Here is a 24,979-nt window from a genome sequence, read left to right on the forward strand (position 1 = left end):
AGGTGCAATCGATGGTAAACACATTCGGTTGGTCAAACCCAAGACGAGTGGTTCACTGTTTTATAATTATAAGGACTTCTTTTCCATTGTTCTTTTAGCAGTGGCAGACTCAGATTATAGATTAGTTTTTGTTGACATTGGCTCGTTTGGAAAACATTCAGACGGCACAATTTTTAAAAAATCTACCCTGTGGAAACGTCTGAACGGAAGTACATTGTGTATACCGGAGCCCTCTGGCTTACCAAATGCCACTGGGATAGTTACACCGTATGTGTGTGTTGATGACGAAGCAGCCGTACACGTTTCGCCCCGTGAGAACTGCTGCATCTACCCCATGCGCCATAGCGGTGCGTTCGTTTACCGCGCGTCTGACGTTCCGCAGCTATTCCGTTCGTGTGGCCCCGGCCTAAGTGGGAATTACTGTTAACACTGCCGTCCGGCGACACCACAGTGGTGTCGTGTGCATGCTATCGCAGTGGCCGGCGACAGCACTTTAGTATCTTTTTCATTCTGCTGTTTTATTTAGGTAACAATGTTACACACGCCAACAAGTTTTTTGTTTTTGTAAGTACTTGTGCACTTTCATCATGGTAGATGAGACTATACGATTATTTACGATAAATGCGCGGACGTCTTGTCTGACATTCTTGTCGACTTGACCGATTGGGAAGAAGTCATTGGATATCAAAAAAATGAAAGTAAAGCAGAATAGTTGGAAGATAGTGAAATATGTCCAAGAAGAATTCGGCGAACGCTACGGTTGCCAAGTCTATGATTTACTGAGGACCAATAATAAATTTGAAGGATCTCCGGGTCCACACGTATTTCCCAAAGATACACAGAGCGTCGTGGATATCGTAGAGTTATATATTGGGAACGACGTGTTTGAATATATTAGCAACGAAACCACCAAGTGTTAAAATCAAAATTGCAATAGAAGGAAACTGGATAAAAAATGTCAATTTGTCGAAATTACGGGACCCGAGCTTAGAAATGGTTTGGGCTTGCTATCCTTATGGGAGTTGTAAAAAGAAGGAAAAAAAGCAGCAAGGATCGATTATTAGTGGTCAACGAATCCGTTGATACACACACCGATATTTCGCAAAACGACGTCCCGCAACCGATTCAGACAAATATCATTTTTACGTTTTTCCGACAGCAACAATAAACTGGATAATACCGACCGGCTTTTCAAAGTGCAATTCGTAATTGATTATTTTTCCAAAAAGTTTAAAGAAACGTTTTATCTACGTCGAAAAATCTCACTTGATGAAGGAATGATACCGTGGAGTGGTCAGTTAAATATTAAAGTTTACAGTCCTTCCAAAATAACGAAATATGGGATACTCATTCGTATGCTGTGTGATTCGAGTAAAGGGATACATTTCCTCATCCAAGCTATATTCCGGTGCTGGAAAACCTTTTGCTAAAACAGTGATGGAACTATTGACACCTTATGGAAAGTGGCATTACCTCTACATGGATAATTATTATAACAGTGTAGAACTTGCAGAGAAGTTGCTTGAAAAGAAAATTCGAGTTTGTGGAACGATACGGCAGAAAAGAGGATTTCCGGAAAAACTAAAGCGCGCAAAAGTCAATGTGTTTGAAGTTAGTCATCAACGGAAAGGTGACAAGCGGCCGGCGACAAGCCAAGTAATCCGAATTAGCGCTGCCGGCGCCAAGCGAATAAATTTGCTCGAGACGTGCGGACGGCAAAGTGTTAACAGAAAGTGCCGTGAGTGAAAGCAATAAGTTTGTTCCCAAACGAGACGCACAGCGCACACTGTAGACACTTCCACTGTTGTGCCGGTATTTTCAGTGCATTACAGGTATATAGGCGTAAACGGGTGTAATAAATCCAAAGGAATGAAAGTACACCACGGGAGGCCACGGGTTTCGTGTACTAAAGACCTGAACAGCCTCCGAAATATTGTCATTGGAAATTTGATTCATCTCGTGTAAGGATACTGCGCAAAATGTATTAAATGGCACAACTCAAACATGTAAGGAGAAACATATTTTGCCAATAAACAAGACTTAGCAAGCAAGAAAATCGAGAAAGAAGTGCTGACGTCTTTTCCACTAGCGCCCGGGAAGCCACGGGTTACGACTGCGGCGTAGTTAGCAGAGCAGGCGAGCGAGCGAAAGCACAGCTTCAAGTGCTTCCAAGGGGCTGTCTCCAGGGCGACGGCGTGACGTCAGCTGAGTGTAGAGTAGCGCCGCGTAGCGCATGCGTACTTCTACGTGGGCCAGCCGGCCTCGCGACCCGGAAGTGACAGGGTGTCCCTGCTAGATAGCAGTTCACCCTGGCAATAGGCAGACATATGTTAAGCGATGCATGATCCATAGACTGAACTGCGATTCAGCACTATCTCTAGCGCAGGCTCACAGATACAGTCCATCAATACAGCACCTAACTACCTTTTTAGTTTGTCGTTCAGTCGTTCGCACATAGTCCGTGGTGCTTCAAAAAAATTAATCTGTATTTTTCAATACCGTAACTTACACATCAGTGAAAAGACACTGTCCAGTCACGACATGATAACCTGCCAAAAGCCTGAAAATATTTTGCGGCGCGGACGTGCAGGAAGTGTCACTGAGGTTCAGGAAGGTACTGATGTGCAGCCATGTCGAATCCGGTGCCGTGACCAGTTACGCTGTGTTTCTCGGTTGAGGATACATGGCGCAAACAGCCGGATCGAGGTGATCCCAAATTCGACTGGGTTTAAACCGGGGAGTTTGGTGGCCTGGGGACTACGGTAAAGTCATTCTGGTGTTCTTCCAACCGCGCACGCACGCACAGTAACACGTTGCAACGCCATGCTGTTCCATGCCGTTGTGCCAAGGAAAAACATGGAACTGACATGGTCCTCCAAGGATAGATACATACTTCTGTTGATCCAGTGTGCTTTGCAGAATGAAGAGATCTAGGGAATGCACGAAAACATTCCCCAGACGATAACTCTCCTTCCTCCGTCCTGGACCCTTCATTGAAGAGTTGCACGTCTGTTCGCCCCTATACGTCTCCGCAGCCGTTGTTCACCCTTGTCGGCTATGGCCCGCGTTGTGCCGAAGTTGCCTTAGCGCCTGTTCTGGACAGCGCCATTCCACATGCACGATGAACTCTTAAGCACGGCAGCACACGAACAGTTTACACACTCATCCTTTTCGGAAATGCGTCCATCTTTGGTCAAAAAATCTGTGATTATGCCCTTTTGTAGACGTTAGATAAATCTGTTTCCGCATTTCAAAGATTTCGTTCTTTTTTTTCCCTTTTCTTCTTGGCATCGCCCCTTGCTCCCCCGGCACGGTTCATACACCCAACTCTGCGTGCTGCCACCAGCCATCTGTGATGGGTTGTTGCACGTTCACATCGAACATAAGCGTTGGTCACATTAATGTAACTGAACCGTGTAGGAACTTAGGACAAAGTTTGACTTACGTGTAGGACTAATTTTTCGCGGGTGAGTTGAGGCGGACGAGATAATTCAAAATTAGTGAATTATGAAATAGAGCCTACGTGATCATCAGAAGTGAATGTTAGTGCAAAAAGTATCGAGACTGCATTGGTAAAAATAGATAAATTAAGACTGTAGTTTTAATGCATCACGTCTTCTACATAGAGTAAAACGCCCAGAACGCTCATACATCCAGGTGAAACTGCCAGAAAAGTCCTCCTTTTGGCTGCTGTTAAACTACCGCTTCACGTTGGGTTGCATGTCGACTTATGTCGTCTCAGCGTTTCACTCTTCATGTGAATTACTGTACTCTTAGCGTTTTGTAGTAGGGTCGTATTTATAACAGGCTCGGAACTTTTTGGTCGACGGTCGATGTGATGACAAAGAACTAAATGTCCGGCGAATATCAGGCATGGTGTTGTTGTTCGTTACGCCATATTTCAGACTGAAATAGGGCGCACACTCAAGGGCATCGTTTAACTATGTTGTCAGCTGGTTTACACCACAGTTGAGCTACAGCTGAAGCGATTGTATTATCTCGTGCTGTTTTGAAGTTAAAAGCATGCAGTGCGAGCACGAGTGGACAACAGTCACATTTCTAGCGGCAAGCACTACAACCTGTTTGAACTGCGTGCTGGTGTGAGCCTTTTTGCATAAAATATGTCCAACAGAAAAGACAGAGTTTGGAAACGGGATGAAAATATTGTGTGTCGGAACGAGGTAGACGAGCTGCCTCGTACAATAAAGTGTTGCCGTACTTCGTGAAGTACCTCGAAACGGCTATCTCAAGCGTTCCGTGCGCGACACTTCAGAGAGTTGATTTACTGGGGGGCGCTGATCTGAGTGTCTACGTATTCCTTTAGGGGCAGTAGTAGCTGCCAGCAGTGATCATGAGATGTGTATCATAGATACGGCACACTTTCGTCAAGTCTCCAACGACAGTTCTTAATTTTGCAGTGAACTGACTACCTTAGACTGCCTAGATAGATTATATATTACTGGAAAAAGTTTTTCATCACTTAAATTTCTTCGGAGAAGTGTAGGCTTTAGATACAAGGGGGCAAGGAGTGAAACAATAAGTCTTGTGAAACTAAATTTTTTTTACTACGATGTAAAGTGAGCAATATTGTCGAAAGTGTACTCTAGTAAAATCGAAATGTACTGCTACAATATTAAACATCGTGTTGCTCAATCCTTCGGTTTTCTTTGGCATGCTGTTACAAGGGTCGGTCTCTCTCTCTCTCTCTCTCTCTCTCTCTCTCTCTCTCTCTCTCTCTCTCTCTGTGTGTGTGTGTGTGTGTGTGTGTGTGTGTGTGTGTGTGTGTGTGTGTGTTTTTTTGTGTGTGTGTGTGTTTTTGTGTGTGTGTGTTTTTGTGTGTGTGTGTTTTTGTGTGTGTGTGTTTTTGTGTGTGTGTGTGTTTTTGTGTGTGTGTGTGTTTTTGTGTGTGTGTGTTTTTGTTTTTGTGTGTGTGTGTGTGTGTGTTTTTGTTTTTGTGTGTGTGTGTGTGTGTGTGTGTTTGTGTTTTTGTGTGTGTGTGTGTGTGTGTGTGTTTGTGTTTTTGTGTGTGTGTGTGTGTGTGTGTGTTTGTGTTTTTGTGTGTGTGTGTGTTGTTTGTGTGTGTTTGTGTTGTTTGTGTGTGTTTGTGTTGTTTGTGTGTGTGTGTGTGTTGTTTGTGTGTGTGTGTGTGTGTTGTTTGTGTGTGTGTGTGTGTGTTGTTTGTGTGTGTGTGTGTGTGTTGTTTGTGTGTGTGTGTGTGTGTTGTTTGTGTGTGTGTGTGTGTTGTTTGTGTGTGTGTGTGTGTGTGTGTGTTTGTGTTTGTGTGTGTGTGTGTTTGTGTGTGTTTGTGTTTGTGTGTGTGTGTGTGTGTTTGTGTGTGTTTGTGTGTGTGTTTTTTTGTGTGTGTGTTTTTTTTGTGTGTGTGTTTTTTTTGTGTGTGTGTTTTTTTTGTGTGTGTGTTTTTTTTGTGTGTGTGTTTTTTTTGTGTGTGTGTTTTTTTTGTGTGTGTGTTTTTTTTGTGTGTGTGTTTTTTTTGTGTGTGTGTTTTTTTTGTGTGTGTGTTTTTTTTGTGTGTGTGTTTTTTTTGTGTGTGTGTTTTTTTTGTGTGTGTGTTTTTTTTGTGTGTGTGTTTTTTTTGTGTGTGTGTTTTTTTTGTGTGTGTGTGTTTGGTGGTGTAAGCATGTACGGGAGTGAAACATGGACGGTAAACAGTTCAGGCAAAAAGAGAATAGAAGCCTTTGAAATGTGCTATAGGTAGAATGCTGAAGATTAGATGGGTAGATCATGTAACTAATAAGGAGATCATGAACAGAACTGGGGAGAAAAGAAATTTGTGGTTCAACCTTACTTAAAGAAGGGACCAGTTGATAGGTCACATTCTGAGACAAGGGACCACCAATTTTGTATTATAGAAAAGTGTGGGGGCTAAAAATCGTAGAGGGAGACTAATGAATACAGTAAGCAGATTCAGAAGGATGTAGGTGCAGTAGTTATTCGGTAATGAAGAGAGTTGCACTGGATGATTAACATGGAGAGCTGCGTCAAACCATTCTTCGGACGAACACATCTAATATATAAAACTTTTAATTACCTGATCCCCTGTTTCCACGGGGTCGTCATGTTAGTCTAGATTTGGCAGTGCTGCTGTTACAGGGTGGCTAGATGCCCTTCATATCGCCCCCCTCCCTCCTCCACCCCCCCCCCCCCCGCCCCGCTCCTCCTCCCCCCTCCCGGCGGGGGCGGAGTCTGTGTACCCCATCTGTCTCCGTCTACAATTATCCCATGCGAAAGTGTGAGACGCTTTTGGAATGTATGCGGATCGTGTAACTGAGGCGGAACGTCGACATCAACCTCGTATTCATCTAGTCGGATGTAATGAACTGCCTAGAAACCACATAACCACATCCAGGCTCGCAGACACAACGGTCCTCTTCGTTATTCTCCTGGACGGATTCTATACGGGGCCGGTGCGCATACCCGAACCCGAAAGGGCGTGCTAACGAGCACAGCTATTCGGTCAGGTTGTTTTATTAGAATAGAAAAGCCTTTACACATTTTCTAGTCACATTAACGTGAGCATCTCTCAAAAGCCTGAACAACCAGCTTTCGCAGTAGGTAGTGGTTGATACGGTCGCCAAGGATACACGCATACTTGCCTTGATCCCATATCCTTTCCAGAATGACGAGACCAAATATGGAATACCATGAAAACATTCCCCCAGCCCATAACTCCCCCTACTCTTACGAATGTTGCACGGTATTTGCATTCAGATGTTTCTGGCCGTCCACGCCAACGGCCGTGGAGTACAAAAGGCGATTTCATCTGGAAAGGCCACCTGTCGCCACTCAGTGGGCGTCAGTTTGCGGTATTGGTGTGCGAATTCCAGGCTTCCTTGCCGATGAGCAGCAGGTAGCATGGTGCGCAAACCGGGCGCCTGCAGCTGACTCCCATATGCAGCTACGTTCGCTGAACGGTCATTGAGGAGACGCCGTTGTTAGCCCCCGTCTTGGCGGTCAGCTGCTAGGCAGTTGAACGCCTGTACATATCTCCGCAGCTGCCGCTCACGCCTGTGGTCCGTGACCCGTGGCGCACCAGAGTTTCTTCGACGCTGGTTTTGAATAACGGTGGCAAGGTGAACAGTTTACGGAATTAGCCGTTTCGGAAGTGCTTCTATCCTTGGCGCGAGAGAGAATTTGAGTGTCGCATAAATCTCTCCCTTTCCGCACTGTTTGCCCCCCACCCCTTACACGCTTTATTAACCTTCCAGTGCTAGCGCTGGCACCTGCCATCTGTGCGTTGTTGCACGCTGACTTCGAACATTGTCGGTGGTCACGTTTTTTGTGTTAGCAGAAGAGCCAACACCGTGTTAAGAGTGGAGGCCGAAATGCACGCGTTTTAGCCCAATAAGGCTAGCGTGAGGAGGTAAGAACTATACTGACGTGAGGTCTGGAACATGACAAGGAATGAGAATTCAGAAAGCGGACGTAATTAGTTTGATACTTAACTTTATAATCCATTAATGATGATCGTCGCTCTTGATGGTACATGATTCACAATATTATCTGTTCAGAATACATTCTTGAAGATAGTACTTATAGTAACTGAATATGGCGCCTTGCTAGGTCGTAGCAAATGACGTAGCTGAAGGCTATGCTGAACTGCAAATGAGAGCGTATGTAGACAGTGAACCATCGCTAGTAAAGTCGGCTGTACAACTGGGTGAGTGCTAGGGAGTCTCTCTAGCCTAGACCTGCCGTGTGGCGGCGCTCGGTCTGCAATCACTGATAGTGGCGACACGCGGGTCCAACGTATGCTAACGGACCGCGGCCGATTTAAAGGCTACCACCTAGCAAGTGTGGCGTCAGGCGGTGACACCACAACGTTAATATGATTGGACCGTGTGTGATGGTGGTCGTAGTACATTAGTGGTTAGGTCAGTAAATCGCTTTTGTATAACTTACAAGAAATAGTTCAGAGAAATACGTAATTTAAAAACAATATGCCCGAAAATTTGAAAAGTACCTATGTCAAAAATTGATTTACGAACTACAGTCATAATCAGTACTTAGGTTCGCAGTAGAGCTTCAGTAAAGTAGGAAGTAGGAGACGAGGTAATGCCAGAAGTAAAGCTGTGAGGATGGGGCGTGAGTCGTGCTTGGGTAGCTCAAATGGCAGAGCACTTGGCCGCGAAAGGCAAAGGTCACGTGTTCGACTCTCGGTCCGGCTCACAGTTTTAAACTGCCAGGAAGTTTCGTAATCAGTATTTCACTTAAAAGGGAAACTCCCATCGTATCGTCTCAGATTTAATGGTAGGAGGGCCCAGTGTACAGTCCGTCATAAACTGAATACAGATCAAGGATGACAACAGAAAGAAGGTGCACTTGACGGTAAAAAAGCAAAATGGGAATAGTAACTTGTCCAAGAACAAGAAGTGAAATACAGAGCGGCCCAAGAGAAATGACGTCGCAGTTAAGTGGTTACGGTGTTGGACTACAATGTTGGTGAGCCGTGTTCAAACTTCCCTACTTCCCTTTTTATTTTTTATTTTTTGTGTTTTCCAATGTGTGTGTGTGTGTGGGGGGGGGGGGGGTGGTAATGTCAGTTTGCAACAGCGAGGTGTAATGTGGGGACCTAAAATGACAGTTGATTCTGCACAAGTACTTTATTAGCAGCCGAAAGGAAGTAACTTTCGAATGGGAACAGCAAGCGAATGATGACAACGCTACACCGAAAAACACGTCTGGTGTGTCATACACGCCATTAGTAACAATCTCTCTCATATGACAGAAATATCTTACCGACGCACCTAATTTGTACGGCTCGTACGTGAGATATGCCTCCTTGCTATAAGTGTTCGCATGAAGGTGAACCTGATCCCTCCGAAGAAAATTATGAAAACGTAATAGTTTGTCACATAAGCTACAACGAATGAATGCAACAATTTCAAATTCAGTTTGTGTGTGCTGTGTCAAAACACGGTTTTTAACGTTTTTGAAGTTCCGTTCCGTTTCGGAAGTCTTGACTCTTGAATTCCTTTGTTGTAACGTAGTTCACACCCGTTTATTTGTTGCTTCCATTTCTGTGAGACGCTCGTGGTATTCTGCCTGCTTTCACTATTCATCTCATTTGTTTACCACAGTACGTAATCTTAACACATGACTCAGATTCTAGTTCAGTGTATATTATGCCAACTGAAAGAAACCAAACGTATCAATGATCGGACGGACTGTTCATAATTACGAGGAAAAAATAAATGGCAGGAGGGAGTTTTGAACACGGCTCGCCCGCTGGGGAGTCCAACACCATGGCACCCAGGACCTCATCGCTGTTTCAGGCTGTTTTTTATTGCACTTCTTGCATCGTTCATTTTCTCTTTTGACTTTTTTCAGTTTTCGTGCTTGATCTGAGTTGGGGAGAGGGGGCGGGGGTGAGGTAGGGAGCTTCCCTTGTTACGACGGCGATAGTGAATAAAATTCTGAACACTAGCTATACATGAGCCTGTTAATGGGAGGTTCCCTGTACTTTCACTAATTTCCCTTCTTTCGAGAAGTATGTTTTTTTCGCTTAAGTAGAGGACCCTCGCTTTCTGTCTTGCCTTACTCAACTGGCTGTGACTTGCCGACTTGGCTGATTCGTTGACAGTAATTACGGCCAGCCTGAAGATGTGAGACTTTCCTTGCCTATACTCTGTGTTAAAAGTAGCTTGTAGTTTATACAATTTCACACCTTTTTTTTCGAGAAACTGTAGTCTTCGTGCTATTTTACTACCCGGAAATAAGCTGAGGAGGGTCCCACAGGCGCGGGCTGTTGCCACTGTGGCGGCTTCTCTTTTTCAGCTGCGCGCCGGGCAGGGGCGGTAGCGGTAGTCTGGGCTGAGCGCTAGGGCAGTAAGCAGGACGCGGGGCGCTTCTCTGCCGCAGGTTTCGTCGCGTCCACGGCCACCAACCCCATCTGGTTCGTCAAGACGCGCCTCCAGCTCGACTACGCGCGCGACGGGCACCGCATGACGGCCGCGCAGTGCATCCGCAGGATCTACAAGACCAAGGTAAGTCGACTCATTCTCGTATTGCCATTGACCCACAGAGGATAATTTCACGAGGAGACAACACTCGGCGGCAATCAGCCATGTTTTGTCGTCAGTGCAAAGGAACTTGGTGTAGGATAATGGTAGATAATGTCACGGAGACGATGTGAAATGCAGACTTACAATAGCAAGCAAAGCCTGAAAAAGAGGAATTTGCTAATATCGAATATACAATGAAGAGCCAAAGAAACTGGTATAACTGTCTAATATTGTTTAGGGCCCCCGTGAGCACGGAGACGTTCCTCGAGAAGCCGTCCCACTAATGTCTGAAGTAGAGCTGGAGGGAATTGACACCGCGAATCCTGCAGGGCTGTCCATAAATCCGTAAGTAAACGAGGGGGTGGAGATCTCATCTGAACAGCGCGTCGCAAAGCATTCTAGAGATATGCTCAATATAGTTCATGTCTGGGGAGTTTGGTGGCCAGATGAAATGTTTAAAATCGGGAGAGTGTTCCTGGAGCCCCTGCGTAGCACTTACGGACGTGTGCGGTGTCGCATTGTCCTGCTGGAATCGCTCAAGTTTGTCGGAATGCACAACGGACATGAATGGATGCAGACAGGATGCTTACGTAGGTGTCACCTGTCAGTCATATGCAGGCGTATCAGGGTTAGGGGTCCCATATCACTCCAACTGCACGCGCCCCACACTATTACGGAGCTTACACTAGCCTGAACAGTCTCCTGCTGACCTGCAGGGTCCATGGATTCATGAAGTTGTGTCCATACCCGCAAATGTCCATCCGCTCGATCCAATTTGAAACGAGACGCATGCGATCAAGCAACATGTTTCCAGTCGTCAACAGTACAATGTTGATGTTAACGGGCCCAGGCGAGGCGTAAAGCTTTGTGTCGTGCATTCAGCAAGGGCACACGAGTGTGCCTTCGGCGCCGAAAGCATCATATCGATGATGCTTCGTTGAATGCTTCGCGCACACTCGTTCATGGCCCAGCATTGAAATCTGCAGCAATTTACGGAAGGGTTGCAATTATATTACGTTGAAAGATTCTCTGGAGTCACCGTCGGTCCCGTTCTTGCAACATATTTTCCCGTCCGCAGCGATGTCGGAGATTTGATGTTTTACTGAATTCCTGATATCGCGGTACACTCGTGAAATGGTCGTATGGGAAAATCCCCATTTCGTCGCTACCTCGGAGATTGTGTGTCCCACAGCCCGTGCGCCGACTAAGATACCACGTTCAAACTCGCTTAAATATTGATAACTTGCCATTGTAGCAGCAATAACCGAGCTAAGAATTACGCCATACAATTTTTGTCTTATACATGCGTTGCTGACCGCAGCGTCGTATTCAGATTGTTTACACATATATTTGTATTTGAGCACGCATGCCTATACCAGTTTCTTTGGCGCCCAGTGTATATTTGTTAGGAAGTATCTTCTGAAGGTATTTATTTGGACCGTACCTCTGTTTAAAGTGCAACATCGGCGATAAAAAGTTCAGACAAGAAAATATAAACTTTTGAAATGTAGTGCTACAAAAGACTGCAGGAGATTGGACGAGTAGTTCAGATTAGTAATACAGAGGTACTGAATAGAAGATAGATGCAGAGGCAGATTAATTCTTCAGTACAGTAAGCAGATTCAAACGGGTATAGGTTGCCGTAGTTAGAGAGACGAAACAACAGGGCAGACCAGTATGGACAGTCAAAGCAGTTTTCAGACTGAGGATGACAGTAATACAGAGCGTTCATAAATTATCTTGACAGCTTAAGACTAATACGTTTAACACTATAATAGATATTAACAAATGGTTCTCAGCATGTGATAACTGTTTCTTTACTGCCCCGTACGCTCCATTGTGTGCACCATTGGCGGCACAGGTATCTAGTCGAAATTCAAAGTTTCTCCGTGTACGATTCAAGGTCTCCACGGTGAGACACGTTCAGATCCATTGCGAATGCGTGCCTTAACGCCCTGTAGTATCTAACCTTGGTTCGGTACGCCAAATCCTTTGCAAAACCCCACAGGCAGAAGTCTAGTGGCGTGAGGCCAGCGGATCGTGGCGGGCGTCTAAATGGGCCATCTCGTCCGATCCACCTGTCCGAAAACTTTTCATTTAGAAATTGACGGGCTTTTCCGTCACCTGCAAGGTAAAAGCTTAGCTATCACATGTTGAAAACCATTTGTTAATGTCTAGTATAGTTTTAAGTTACTGAAGTCTTAAGTTGTACAGTTAATTTATGGACACCCTGTATGTCAAATAATTACGAAATAACACCCATCTCATAATGATAAACAGCTAACACTAGTCTTTCTGCAGTGGGTGTAACATGTACAGTAAGGTTGTAATTAAACTATCGCTACTTGAGTCAGTGTAGTCAGAAAGCAATTAACCGTTTGGTTACCCAAATTTATATTAATGATAATCAGACTGTGCTCTGCAGTATTTGTGTTCGTAGAGTTAGTGTCCTGACTTTCCGTTAGGCGCCGGTACGGCGACGTAGGGTCGAAACACAAACCTCGGTGTGCATTGCAGTTGAACACAGCCAACATGGGTGTGGACAACACAGGAGTTCAAATAGTTAGAATTAATTAACGATGTGGGAATTGCTCCTGGGAGAGGCCGACGGTTAATAGCACCACAAATTGGTGAAGCCACTGTTGCCATGGCGGCGTATGCTGGACGCAAAGTGCGATCTTCAAACAGTGCACGAGCTGTCACGACAGCTGAAAATTCCATGGTCCACCGTTGTTTAGGTCAGCGGTAGAGGAATGTCTAGTCTATTGCCGTTCCAGGCTGCCGTGGATGCAGTCGGTCGTCGCGCTGAGCCACGTTTATAACCTGGAACATAAAAGTGGTCCGCAGTTGACAAATGTCACAGTCTCATGTGGAAATTAAAATGTTGCTTTCAATGGTTTATTCGTTATTTTTCGTTCCTATATCCTTGCAGATGTTTCCACGATGCTTTGGTCATTTGTCACGGGACCTTTTTACGTCGCGAATGTGTATATAAATATTGTAGTCCCAATGAGTTGTGTGACATTCACAATGAGAAAACGCCGTCTGTAGAAAATCAGTGTAGGGCCACTCTTGGTATCCTTCAACACATCCATTTTTACACTACAGGTAGAACTACTACAAAAAGAGACCGAACTGTGAGAGAGATATATGCGATCTGCAAATTTCGGAGAACAGTTTTGAGAGAGAAACGCCTTAGAAAAAGTTAACTCCTGCATAATTTGTGCGTAGCGTGTGCTCAACTTTAATTTGTTTGAAATAAGCTAAATAAATCTGCTGTTATATGGATCTAATATGGAAACTTCCCCCCACGAATCAGCTGTATTAAGACTTAACCCGCTCCGGCTAGTGAAATATGCAATGAAGTTATCTGATCGTAAGTAATACCGCAAAGTTCTACATAATTAAAACTTGTTTTTCCTGAAACAGTTCATTATGCTCTTCATATGAATTCCATTTTTCCAAGACGATTAAACATGTACAAAAAGATGGAAAGATTTACTTTCGTAGAGTAATTTAAACTTTCCGCTTCCTATTTTACGTGCAAAGGGCTCCCATTACTAATTGAATTCGTAATTTAAAACTATAGCAAGGATCTATTCAAAGGAAATCACTTGTCCCCTTGTAATACATTTTCTTAGCACTATTATAAATTAACAAAAAGCAACATAGGCCAATTGTTATAATTTGTATTTAAACTGTGAAAAATTGAAGCAATAATGTTACTTCAGAATACTGTGTTCGTACAAAAACGTTATTCATAATACCATCCGTTTAGCAACCGAGTTTCGAAACTGAGCAGTAACTTTTGATCTTCTGAAGTTTTGTGAACAAAGTTACTATAACGGAACCATAGGTCAAGATTCTCTATCGTCACGAAATGTTATGGCGAGAGAAACATACAGTATTAAAGTTTCATTACACAAATAAACCAATACATCAATGTACACAAAATAAAACAGTTACAGAACATGTGTAAACCTGTATACATCAGTTCAGAAATTCTGTACGTACCGTGCAAAACAAAACACGAAGTGTTGCTTTTAAAACAGCTGCAGAATGATCTCTCAATTCAAAATGTGGCGGCTGATAACAGGCGTGCTACCACGGGAACACGAGGTAGCCGTCCGTTTCTGCTGTCACAGGGATAGTGTAGTCAGTCACTTCGTTTGCTTTTGCTTAGCGAGTAGCAACCTCGTTAAATTTCCCGTTAGTGCCAAAGAGGATAAAATATTTTCGTTCAAATCTCTGCTTTCAGGGACTAAACAGTGAAATGATGTCTGTAGGGATAATACAAACTTGCACAGAGCTTGCTGAAATTAAACAATCAATCATCTTAGATAAATGTAATCAGTTTGTGTATGGAATTTTAAGTAACAATTCATTGGATTTTATTTTTATAACTTGTCTGCTGACAATGTTGACTATACTGTGTATGTGTACTACAGCCATGGTTCCTTCTCTTCTAACTCAAGTACTTCGTTCCATGTATAGAAGTAGGGGTGCAATAACCAGATTCAGATTATTGTGACCATTATTCAATATCAACAGTAGGCAAAGTACTGAGTTCAGGGAGCAGCTTGATGGACTAGTACTGAACTAATAACATTTCGTTAGAATTTTACACCTCCCTGTAGCCACTTGTAGATTGCTCCACTGTGTTGTAAGTTAAGTGACAAAGTATCCTTACTGTGGACAGAATAAGCCAGGCGGTCCTGTAGGTGTTCCCTTGTAGTACTGGGGCAAGGGAATAGCGTTCAAGTCGTGGACTATACTGTTCTAACTGCTGACACACTTTCCGGTTGGAGTGACTTGTGTTAGCTACACCGAAGATCCATTCCACCAGGGCTGACAAGAGTGTGAAAAATATGAAAGACGGAATAATTTCCAATATGGCCGCAGTTCGTACGTAATGGGCCCTTGAAATTGTGGTGCTTTCTTAACGAAGTAGTTCTGCCAATTGTTTGCAGTCCTCCATGCCATGGAGGTAATGTAGCGGCCAGCAGATCGTTCCTCATAGACGTTCTCTGATTGGCCTGTAACCAGGGTTCTATATTGCAAAACGCAGAAAATGACTTGTAACTTGGGCGCCAAACGAAGAGAACACCAGACTTAATTACTGTCGGATTCTCACAAACCTTCACGTAGTGTGGGCGTGACAACTGGGAGCATTATTGGAGATCTTTCTGCTTCCGAAAAGAGTAGTGGCCTTTGGTCTGATGGTTTTCCTTGCCTCACAGTTTAAAGTGCATGATACGAGGCGTTTGAAAAGTCCGTGTAAAGTCAGAGGTGGCACCACCGGCGCGTATCGAGGTCATGTTTAGTTAGTAGCATCTTTGGAAAGAACGCACACCAAATTTCATCCATATTTGTCTACTTCCTTGTGTTCGGCATTCGTGTGAATCAAGGAAGTAGAGTGACTGTCAAAAAATGGGCGAAAAAGAATTTCCTGTGGTGATAAACATTACTTTATGAAAGGCAAAACGCCGCAGAAGACTAAAGAGAAGCTTGATAAACATTACGGTGAATCTGCACCTTCGATTAGAACACTTAATAACTGGTTTCAAAATTTTCGGAGTGGCCGTATGGACACAAGTGATGCTGAACGTTCTGGACGCCCCGTGGAGGTTACGACTCCTGAAATCATTGACAAAATCCATGATATGGTGATGGATGACAGAAGAGTTAAGGTTCGTGAGATTGCTAGCCCTGTGGGCATCTCGAATGAACGGGTACATAATATTTTTTGCAAAGACATTTGGACAAGAGAAAACTATCCGCAAGATGGGTTCTGCTATTGCTCACGCTTGCCAAAAACGGAATCGTGTGAAGTGTTGCAAGGATGGTTTGCAGCTGTTCAGTAAGAATCCGCAGGACTTTAAGGGTCGTTTCGTCACTGTGAAACATGGACATATTACTATACTCCTGAGACCAAACAACAATCTAAACAATGGGTTAACAAGGGAGCATCTGAACCAAAAAAGGCGAACACCATTCCTTCGGCCGGAAAGATTATGGCGACTGTCTTTCGGCATTCCCAAAGGATAATCCTCATCGACTATCTGGAAAAGGGTAAAACTATTACAGGTGAATATTATTAAACGTTATTGGATCGTTTGAAAACCGAGCTCCAAGGAAAACGCCGGCGAGTGGACCGCAAAAAAGTCCTTTTCCATCACGCCAATGCACCAGCACACACCTCAGCAGTTGTGGTCGCAAAATTAATGGAAGTAGGATTCCAACTCCTTTCACATCTACCCTATTCTCCAGACTTGGCTCTCTCGAACTACTATTTGTTCCCCAATTTGAAGAAATGGCTGGCGGGACAAAGATTTTATTCAAACGAGCTGATTGCAGCAACTAATAGATATTTTGCAAACTTGGACAATTCCTATTATTCGGAAGGGATAAACAAATTAGAACAGCGTTGGACGGAGTGTATGACTAAAAGGAGACTATGTCGAAAAATAAAAAAGGTTTACCCCAAACACGTTAGTAGTTTCTATTTTTGTGCGGACTTTTCAAACGCCCCTCGTACATCATGGGCTGCTAAGATGAAACCTAACTTGTAAATCGTCAGAACAGCTGCAAATCGTGTTAAGTGCCAAATCTTCCAGTTGAGCGGAAGTGGCAAATCTTCCATTTGAGTGGATGAAACGACTGTCGGAGTACTTACGCCATCAGCGATTGGAGTCTCAGCTGTCAGAGCTGTTCATCGCACCATTTAAGTGGTAAATTTGTGGTAAGGTCTTACGGGACCAAACTGTTGAGGTCATTGGTCCCTAAGCCTACTCACTACTTACTCTAACTTTTAACTTACGCTAAGGACAAAACACACACACACACACACACACACACACACACACACACACACACACACACACGAGGGAGGACACGAACCTCCGACGGGGGAAGCCGCACGGACCGTGACAAGACCGCGCAGCTACTCCGCGAGGCACCATTTAAATTTAAAGTGAAAGCGTGCTTAGACACGCATTATTGCAATCGTATCATGTCACCAACCTAAAAAAAAAATATCATTTAGCTTTGTGGCAGTAGCGTATTTCTTGCACCAGTTTCGATTTGAACGGTGTGGAATTTAAAGTTACTTCTGTGGATGCACCGTAGACTGTTAAAAGTTGCAGGGCGGCGGTGCCTTTGCTGATAGTGGCAGGCTTGCTATCAGCGTCAATCCACTAGATGTTCGCAGGGCTTGATATCACTCAGTAGGAACAATACTCAGCACTTTATAAAGTGTCCGTTACAGATACATTCAAGTCCATCGCTACTTACATGACGCGCTGTAAGCAAGCGTGCAATGGTGATTGTGTGCTATTAGGTGGCCTGCAAATGTTGAGTGTGAGCTATTGCTTTTCAATTCTCTGAGGTGTTCTGTGTACCTGGTTCTGAAATTTCTACATGTTTTGCCCATATACAGATTGACAGCAGTTGCAAGTAAGTTGGTATATACCGGACTTGGCTGTATTTGTGTTGGTGGTATTTCTTCCAGGTCTGCTGTGTATTGTGCTGTTGGTTCTGTATGCTATGTTGAGTCCTTGTTTCTTTAGTATATTACCCATCCTGCGTGTGACTAGTTGCTGAGGCAATAAGAAACAAAGAGAACAAAACCACCATAAAAGAAAACACAAAGGCTGCTGAAGAAAAAGCATACAGAAAACTACAGAACAACTTAACACAAGAATATGCCATCATCACAAAATCCGGCAAGAGTAATTCAATAGTAGTCATAATAGTCATAAACAGAAATACATTGCAAAACATTAGAATTCATGCAAAGCAACACCACCACCATAGAATTAAGAAGTGATCAAAGAAACCGAAAAAGTCTCTCTCTCTCTCTCTCTCTCTCTCTCTCTCTCTCTCTCTCTCTCTCTCTCTCTCTCTCTCTGCCCCAGTCCTGAAAACACACTCGCGCACACACCGCGAATACCACACATGCCAAATACATTTCAAACTCGCGCGCTATGGGCTATGAAACAAAGGAATGCTACACAGACACTGCCTGTGTTTGGATAAATCTGAGAAAGTGGCGTGTCAAGCGACCATAGGTCACGAAATCTGCCTATTCACTTCGCCATCATCACACCACAATACCAAAACCGTAAGTTACACACGAAAAACGTGATACATACTCATTTCCGTTTGTAAATGCATAAGAAACAAAAATAAAAATTACATTTTCCTCTTTGCAGATGAGAAGTTGTAGATTGTGTAGCAGAATAGCTACCAAAACAAACGTCCAATGTTATCACGAAAGGTATGTAAAGTAACGCATACAGCCACTCTTTTTGCCAATTAGCTATAAATAGAAATATGACAAAATGTTATAAACACGTAGTGCATCAGGTCGTTAATAAATAGCTCAACTGTGAACTAGGAACAAATGATGTATAATATTTTACAACAATTACTCATTCACAATTGTATATATTATGTACCTAAAGTTTCGCTAAATGTTAATATGTAACAACGATTTTACAATTAGAAAAAATAAACAACCCACTGAAGATCGCACAAAATGTGCTGAAACATGTCGGGTGAAACAAAACAGAAAAAACGTGTCTTGCATAAGGCGGAATTCCATTCCCATTTCGCAGCGATCACGGACATAACCAGAAGACATGCAACACCACAAGATGATATTAATCAGTTCAAAATTTTACAACTAAATTTATTTGTAGAATACATGTACTTCCATTGCATTTCAGTTACTCACTTTTGTCAAAGTACTTTTAACTAATTCTTATTGTTTGCAAGGGGTTTAATTTCTTTTTGTTGTAATATATCTTGATTTGATGCCTATCATATTTGTGAAGATGATGTGCACTTGACATTTTATTGACAGATGATGTAGCAGGTATCTCATTATCTTAAGAGTCGCATCGATACGCAGTGTACCTTCTCTGGCGCAACGCAAGCTTGTATTCTCGCACGCAAAAAATTATAAAGGTCCAGATGGTCTCCTGCAGCAGTGTGTCCCAAGTGAGCCTTTCGTTGCAATTCGACAATCGTTCATGCAGGTCCTGGAGAACGAGTGAGATCCCGCATCATGATGGCTCTTACGTGTTCAATTGGTGAGAGATACGATGACCTTGATGGCCAGATGAGTTGTACCCCACGAAGAGCACGTTGAGTTGCAGGAGCTGTACGTGGACGTGCATTGTCCTGCTGTAAAATGACATCACGTCCGTGTCGAAGAAATGCCAGTAGCACTGTGTTTGTGACTGATGGCGCCCCCACGACATGGATCGTTTGTTTCGTGGGCGAATGTACTCCGGATAAGGCAGCTCAACCGGTCTGCGCCATACAGTGTCATCACTCGCATACTAACGGAACCTGTTCTCATCATTGAAGGCAGCAGAACGCCATTCCATTCTCTAGCCAACTGTTTGAAGACGCCACAGTAGCCATGTTTGCGTTGTAGTGCTGTCGGTCGTAACATGGCTTAGATACAAACGTGATGTTAATCCTGTTGCAAGCAGGCAGTACCCAGTGATCCCTGATAACAGAGCAATTGCACCTTGTTCCCAAATTTCGTCCCTGTGTGATACTCGATCGGCAACCGCTGCTCGACAGTGCGGACGTCCAGAGCCTGGTGTACAGGTGTGCGAATGTTCCACAGACCACTGTTGAAAGCAGCGACACACCACCGATATATTGTGCTCAGCATATGTCGCAGTCCATCGATGCCTTCATCTAGCTTCCCGCAGGCGCACAATGTGATCCCGTTCAATTGGCTGAAATTGTTCAAAATGAATACGTACTCTTCGGTAAGGGATGGATTTTCACTGGAATGATTGTTGCAAACATTGTTCACCTCTAAACTTAGCATACCGAGCGAGGTGGGGCAGTGGCTAGCACACTGGATTGGCATTTGCGAGGACGGCGGCTCAAACACGCATCCGTGATTTCCCTAAATCGATTCAGGTAAGTGCTGGGATGGTTCCTGTATAAGGGCATGACCGACTCTCTTCCCGATCCTTCCGTAATCCGATGGCACCGATGACCTCGCTCTTTGCTCCCCTCCCCCGGATCAACCAATCTAAACTTAGCACAGGTCCAGCCTGCAGAGTCCAAACAGAGGGTGCCCAGACAGGCTTCCTGAGCGCCATCTCATCACCGATGACCGTGAAAAATGAATCACAAACACAGCAACCACTCAGTATGCACATATTATACGCTGGTGCCCCTGAACAGTCCTTGAGAATGTTGCATCTTTTTCTGGCAGTGTAACTGCGAAAGCTCTGTTTAAATGTTCGTCCAGTTTATATTTTAAAAGACAGACGTGAGCATTACCATTTAATATGATTGTTGGCGAAAGCTTCACAAAATAACGGCCAAGAATTAAATTACCGAAATCTGTGTTAGGACAAAACCATGAAATGTGCAGTACCACGCGCCTTTTTAATTTAAAATGAACTGTCCTAATAGCCCGCGTGTCAAAGTGTAGTGAGCTGTGAGATACCTCTGATAATGGTACAAGTTCTGACTGTTAGTGTGCGGAAGGAGTGCATGTGGCGCTTGTCCGCAGGGGGTGCTGGGCTTCTACAAGGGCATCTCGGCCTCGTACGTGGGCATCTCGGAGACGGTGGTGCACTTCGTCATCTACGAGGCGCTGAAGGCGCGCCTGGTGGCCCATAGGCACAGCACGGGGTCTGGCGCGCCCTCCGACAGCAGGACGTCCAGGGACTTCCTGGAGTTCATGGCCGCCGGCGCCGTCTCAAAGACGGTCGCTTCCTGCGTCGCCTACCCCCATGGTGAGTACCTCACTGCCAGAAAGAAAGAGAAAGAGAGAGAGAGAGAGAATATATGACTGAAACAATGTTGCAAGAAGCAAATAGAATTTTAGGCACTGGAAGGGTATTTCTATTACTTACATGCGTGAATGAACTTCCCCTTAACATTCATCCAGCAGAAATGACCTTCTTCTTCCTCTTTCTCTCTCTCTCTCTCTCTCTCTCTCTCTCTCTCTCTCTCTCTCTCTCTCTCTCTTTAAGAAATCGTTCATGAGTTTTTAAAGAATCATTAAGAGGGTATCTACAAATGGATTCCACATTAATTTTGAGAATACTAACTACATTAAGGGCAACAAATAGCCGTACCAAAAACTGATGTAGTATCTGAAGAGGAGTCAATAAGTAGGATAGAGAGTTCCATATTTTTAGGTATACGTACTGATGAAAGCTTGAACTAGAGAAAATATGTTACAGAGCAGCTCAGTCAATTTGGGTAAGCTCCTTTAGCTCTTCGTATAATTGCTAGTCTTCAAAACAAATGAATCAACCTCCTAACTTAATCCGGCCAGTGTGGCCGAGCGGTTGTAGGCACTTCAGTCTAGAACCGTGCTACCGCTACGGTCGCAGGTTCGAATCCTGCCTCGGGCATGGATGTGTGTGATGTCCTTAGGTTTAAGTAATTCTAAGTCCTAGAGGACTAATGACATCCGATTTTAAGTCCTATAATGCTCAGAGCCATTTTTCGTATTTTCGCTAAGTATTGCCGTACGAATCAATTGTCTGGCGTAGTTAACTACCTAGAAAGTATTGATTTCACAAAAGTGAACAGTGAGAATATTATGCGGTGTTCTCCGGTAGTCATCGTGGAGGTAACATCTTTAGCCTCTAAAAACGAAAATATTTTGTTGAATCCCCCAATGTACAGAGAAATTACGACCGTAATAAAATAACCGTTAAGTAGAGCTCGCACTGGAAGATTAAGATATCCATTTTTCCCACGTGTTGTTAGCATGGAACGGTCGAGAAATAATCTTCAAGCGGTTCTGTGAACCCTCTGCCAAGACTTAATAGCGAACTGCAGAGTAACGAGCGTAGATTTAGAAATGTTAAAGTAAATGCCGAGCCATCTGATTAGAAAGGAAAAACTAGTAGAAGCCGACCTCGGGGAAGATCAGTTTGGATTCCGTAGAAATATTGGAACACGTGAGGCAATACTCACCCTACGACTTAGCTTGGAAGCTAGATCAAGGAAAGGCAAACCTACGTTTCTAGTCTTTGTAGACTTAAAGAAAGCTTTTGACAATGTTGACTGGAATACTCTCCTTCAAATTCTTAAGGTGGCAGGGGTAAAATACAGGGAGCGAAAGGCTATTTACAATTTGTACAGAAACCAGATGGCAGTTATAAAAGTCGAGGGGCATGAAGGGGAAACAGTGGTTGGGAAGGGAGTGAGACAGGGTTGTAGCCTCTCCCCGATGTTATTCAATCTGTATATTGAGCAAGCAGTGAAGGAAACAAAAGAAAAGTTCGGAGTAGGTATTAATAACCATGGAGAAGTAAAAAATTTGAGGTTCGCCGATGACATTGTAATTCTGTCAGAGATAGCAATGGTCTTGGAAGAGCTGTTGAACGGAATGGACAGTGTCTTGAAAGGAGGATATAAGATGAACATCAACAAAAGCAAAAAGAGGATAATGGAATGCAGTCGAATTAAATCGGGTGATGCTGAGGGGATTAGATTGGGAAATGAGACACTTAAAGTAGTAAAGGAGTTTTGCTATTTGGGGAGCAAAAAAACTGATGGTCGAAGTAGAGATGATATAAAATGTAGACTGGCAATGGCAAGGAAAGCGTTTCTGAAGAAGAGAAATTTGTTAACATCGAGTATAGATTTAAGTGTCAAGAAATCATTTCTGAAAGTATTTGTATGGAGTGTAGCCATGTATGGAAGTGAAACATGGACGATAAATAGTTTGGACAAGAAGAGAATGTAAGCTTTCGAAATGTGGTGCTACAGAAGAATGCTGAAGATTAGATGGGTAGATCACATAACTAATGAGGAAGTATTGAATAGGATTGGGGAGAAGAGAAGTTTGTGGCACAACTTGACTAGAAGAAGGGATCGGTTGGTAGGACATGTTTTGAGGCATCAAGGTATCACCAATTTAGCATTGGAGGGCAACGTGGAGGGTAGAAATCGTAGAGGGAGCCCAAGAGACGAATACACCAAGCAGATTCAGATGGATGTAGATTGCAGTAGGTACTGGGAGATGAAGAAGCTTGCACAGGACAGAGTAGCATGGAGAGCTGCATCAAACCAGTCTTAGGACTGAAGACCACAACAACAACAGCTGATTAGAGGAATAGTCACTTGAAGTAACGCACAGTTAGAAAGATACCAACCGTAAATAAGGAAGTTAACAGTCGCCTCTCGAAGTTCTTTTCCCACCATTTCTACCTTCTTCCTATGAGCTACTAAGCCGTCTCAAACGACCGAGCTGTCGTGGAGATATTTATTTATTTATTTTTGCATATTTTAGCTTGTTAATCACATATTTCCACAGTTATTGAATTTTATCTAGAGTATTTTAATAATTTAGTCTGATGGCCATAATTTTGTCACACCACACGCTGTAGAAGCTAGATTATGTTTTGGAATTTTAAAGTAAAAAAAATTCAGCTGCACCCCTATGTGTGTGCCTGACACATACTATATAGTATCCATTTCAACAACACGGAAAAGCGACGCAGCTCGTGTAAACATTCTTCATCCGTAAGTCAACATTTTTCGCGACTGCTCTATTGAATTTATGCGATTCTTCCAGTCACCCAGTTCTGCAATTGACTAAGTTGCCATGTATGATTACTTACAGATACGTAACGGAGGAAGATTTACGCTTTGCTATTTACATTAGATACAGCTGCGTCCTTGGCAGACAACCAATATCAGTCGTTGTTTCGCTCTTATTACGTTATTCTCGAATGCAGAAGTGATTCACATACTTCGCTAATGTCGAACCACCCCCCCCCCCCCCCCCCCCCCCCATCGTTACTTAAGTTTATAAGGCTTTACTCCCTTCGTTACACTGACATTATGAGAGCTTCTCGAGTAGCTGTGCGCAGTAAGCTGCCTTCGTACATTGTGTATCACCTTTGACCAGTGAGACTTCAGGGCAGGTGCCAACGCAGATTGGCAGGGGACGTGCAACCTCCGCAAACGCCTCTGCGAGAATTTTGGCAGCATATCCAACTCCCACGTTGGCGAAGGCGAAAGTTGCGTAAACAGTGCGCAACGCACGGATAGGCAAATTAGCAGGCTGGAAGCAAGACGAGTGCTCTGAAAACAGAGCTTCTGCAAGTGGGGAGGGAAAGTAAAAAATTAAACATAATAGCTGCTGCTGTTTTATTCATCCATAGAATCGCTTGGCTTTTGGACATGAACCATCTCGGCATTTGCACAAAGGAATGTAGAGAAACCACGGAAAACCTAAATTAGAATGGCCGGATGAAGACTGGAGCCTCCGTTCTTTTTTACTGACACTTAGGTGACTTCTGTGTTGGCACTCAGCTGTGAAGGCGAATGGCTTAACCCTAGTGTACAGTAATATTTTACACGGAAGTTATTAAATAATAAAAGGCTAATGCTTCACTTTCATTATTTTCTCACTGCACACTGTCTGCGGCTTTTGCAAACGCGTCAAAATAATAGTACTGGTTGGTGGCTTAACACGCGATCTAGTGTTGGATACTAGGTTGAATTGATATACATTGAAGGCTAAGATCCCGGGTAGTAAGCGTCTCTTTGTCAGTTTTCATCAGCCAGTAAGGTTTGTTTCAGCTCAGCTCGGCTGGTAACGTCAGGTCATTTCAGCGCCACGCCCGAATTAAAAGTTTACTTAAAAACGCAGCGCACCAGATGAGCATCTTAAATGGTTGAATGAAATAATCGCACGGTGCTGAAAAACATGGAGCTGACGGTAGATCCAAAATTGAGCGAATTTTACTTTTGCTTTGTGAAAGAACAGGGCATCTTAAATTTTACATAGTTGGTACTAGAACGTATTCCAGCATGCCACGATTGTAGGTCAGTATTACCACCATCCTCACGCAACTTCGTAGATAGCGATAGGAAAGTCACGTGGACACACTGATTACGCGAGTCTGGAAATGTTCTTAATTGAGTTTCAACAACACAACGTG

At 43.7% G+C, this 24,979-nt stretch overlaps 1 protein-coding gene across 1 annotated transcript in view; it reads left to right on the forward strand.

The window, feature by feature from the left end:
* Positions 1 to 24,979, forward strand: part of LOC126320130 (mitochondrial carrier protein Rim2) — a 157,387-nt gene that overhangs the window by 120,309 nt on the left and 12,099 nt on the right. Inside the window, exons 4-5 of the mRNA XM_049993756.1 lie at positions 9,880 to 10,004; positions 20,575 to 20,800. Of these exons, the coding sequence (XP_049849713.1) occupies positions 9,880 to 10,004; positions 20,575 to 20,800 (351 nt within the window). The remainder of the gene's footprint in view (positions 1 to 9,879; positions 10,005 to 20,574; positions 20,801 to 24,979) is intronic.

This window comes from Schistocerca gregaria, chromosome 2, assembly GCF_023897955.1.
Source record: "Schistocerca gregaria isolate iqSchGreg1 chromosome 2, iqSchGreg1.2, whole genome shotgun sequence".
Taxonomy (NCBI): domain Eukaryota; kingdom Metazoa; phylum Arthropoda; class Insecta; order Orthoptera; family Acrididae; genus Schistocerca; species Schistocerca gregaria.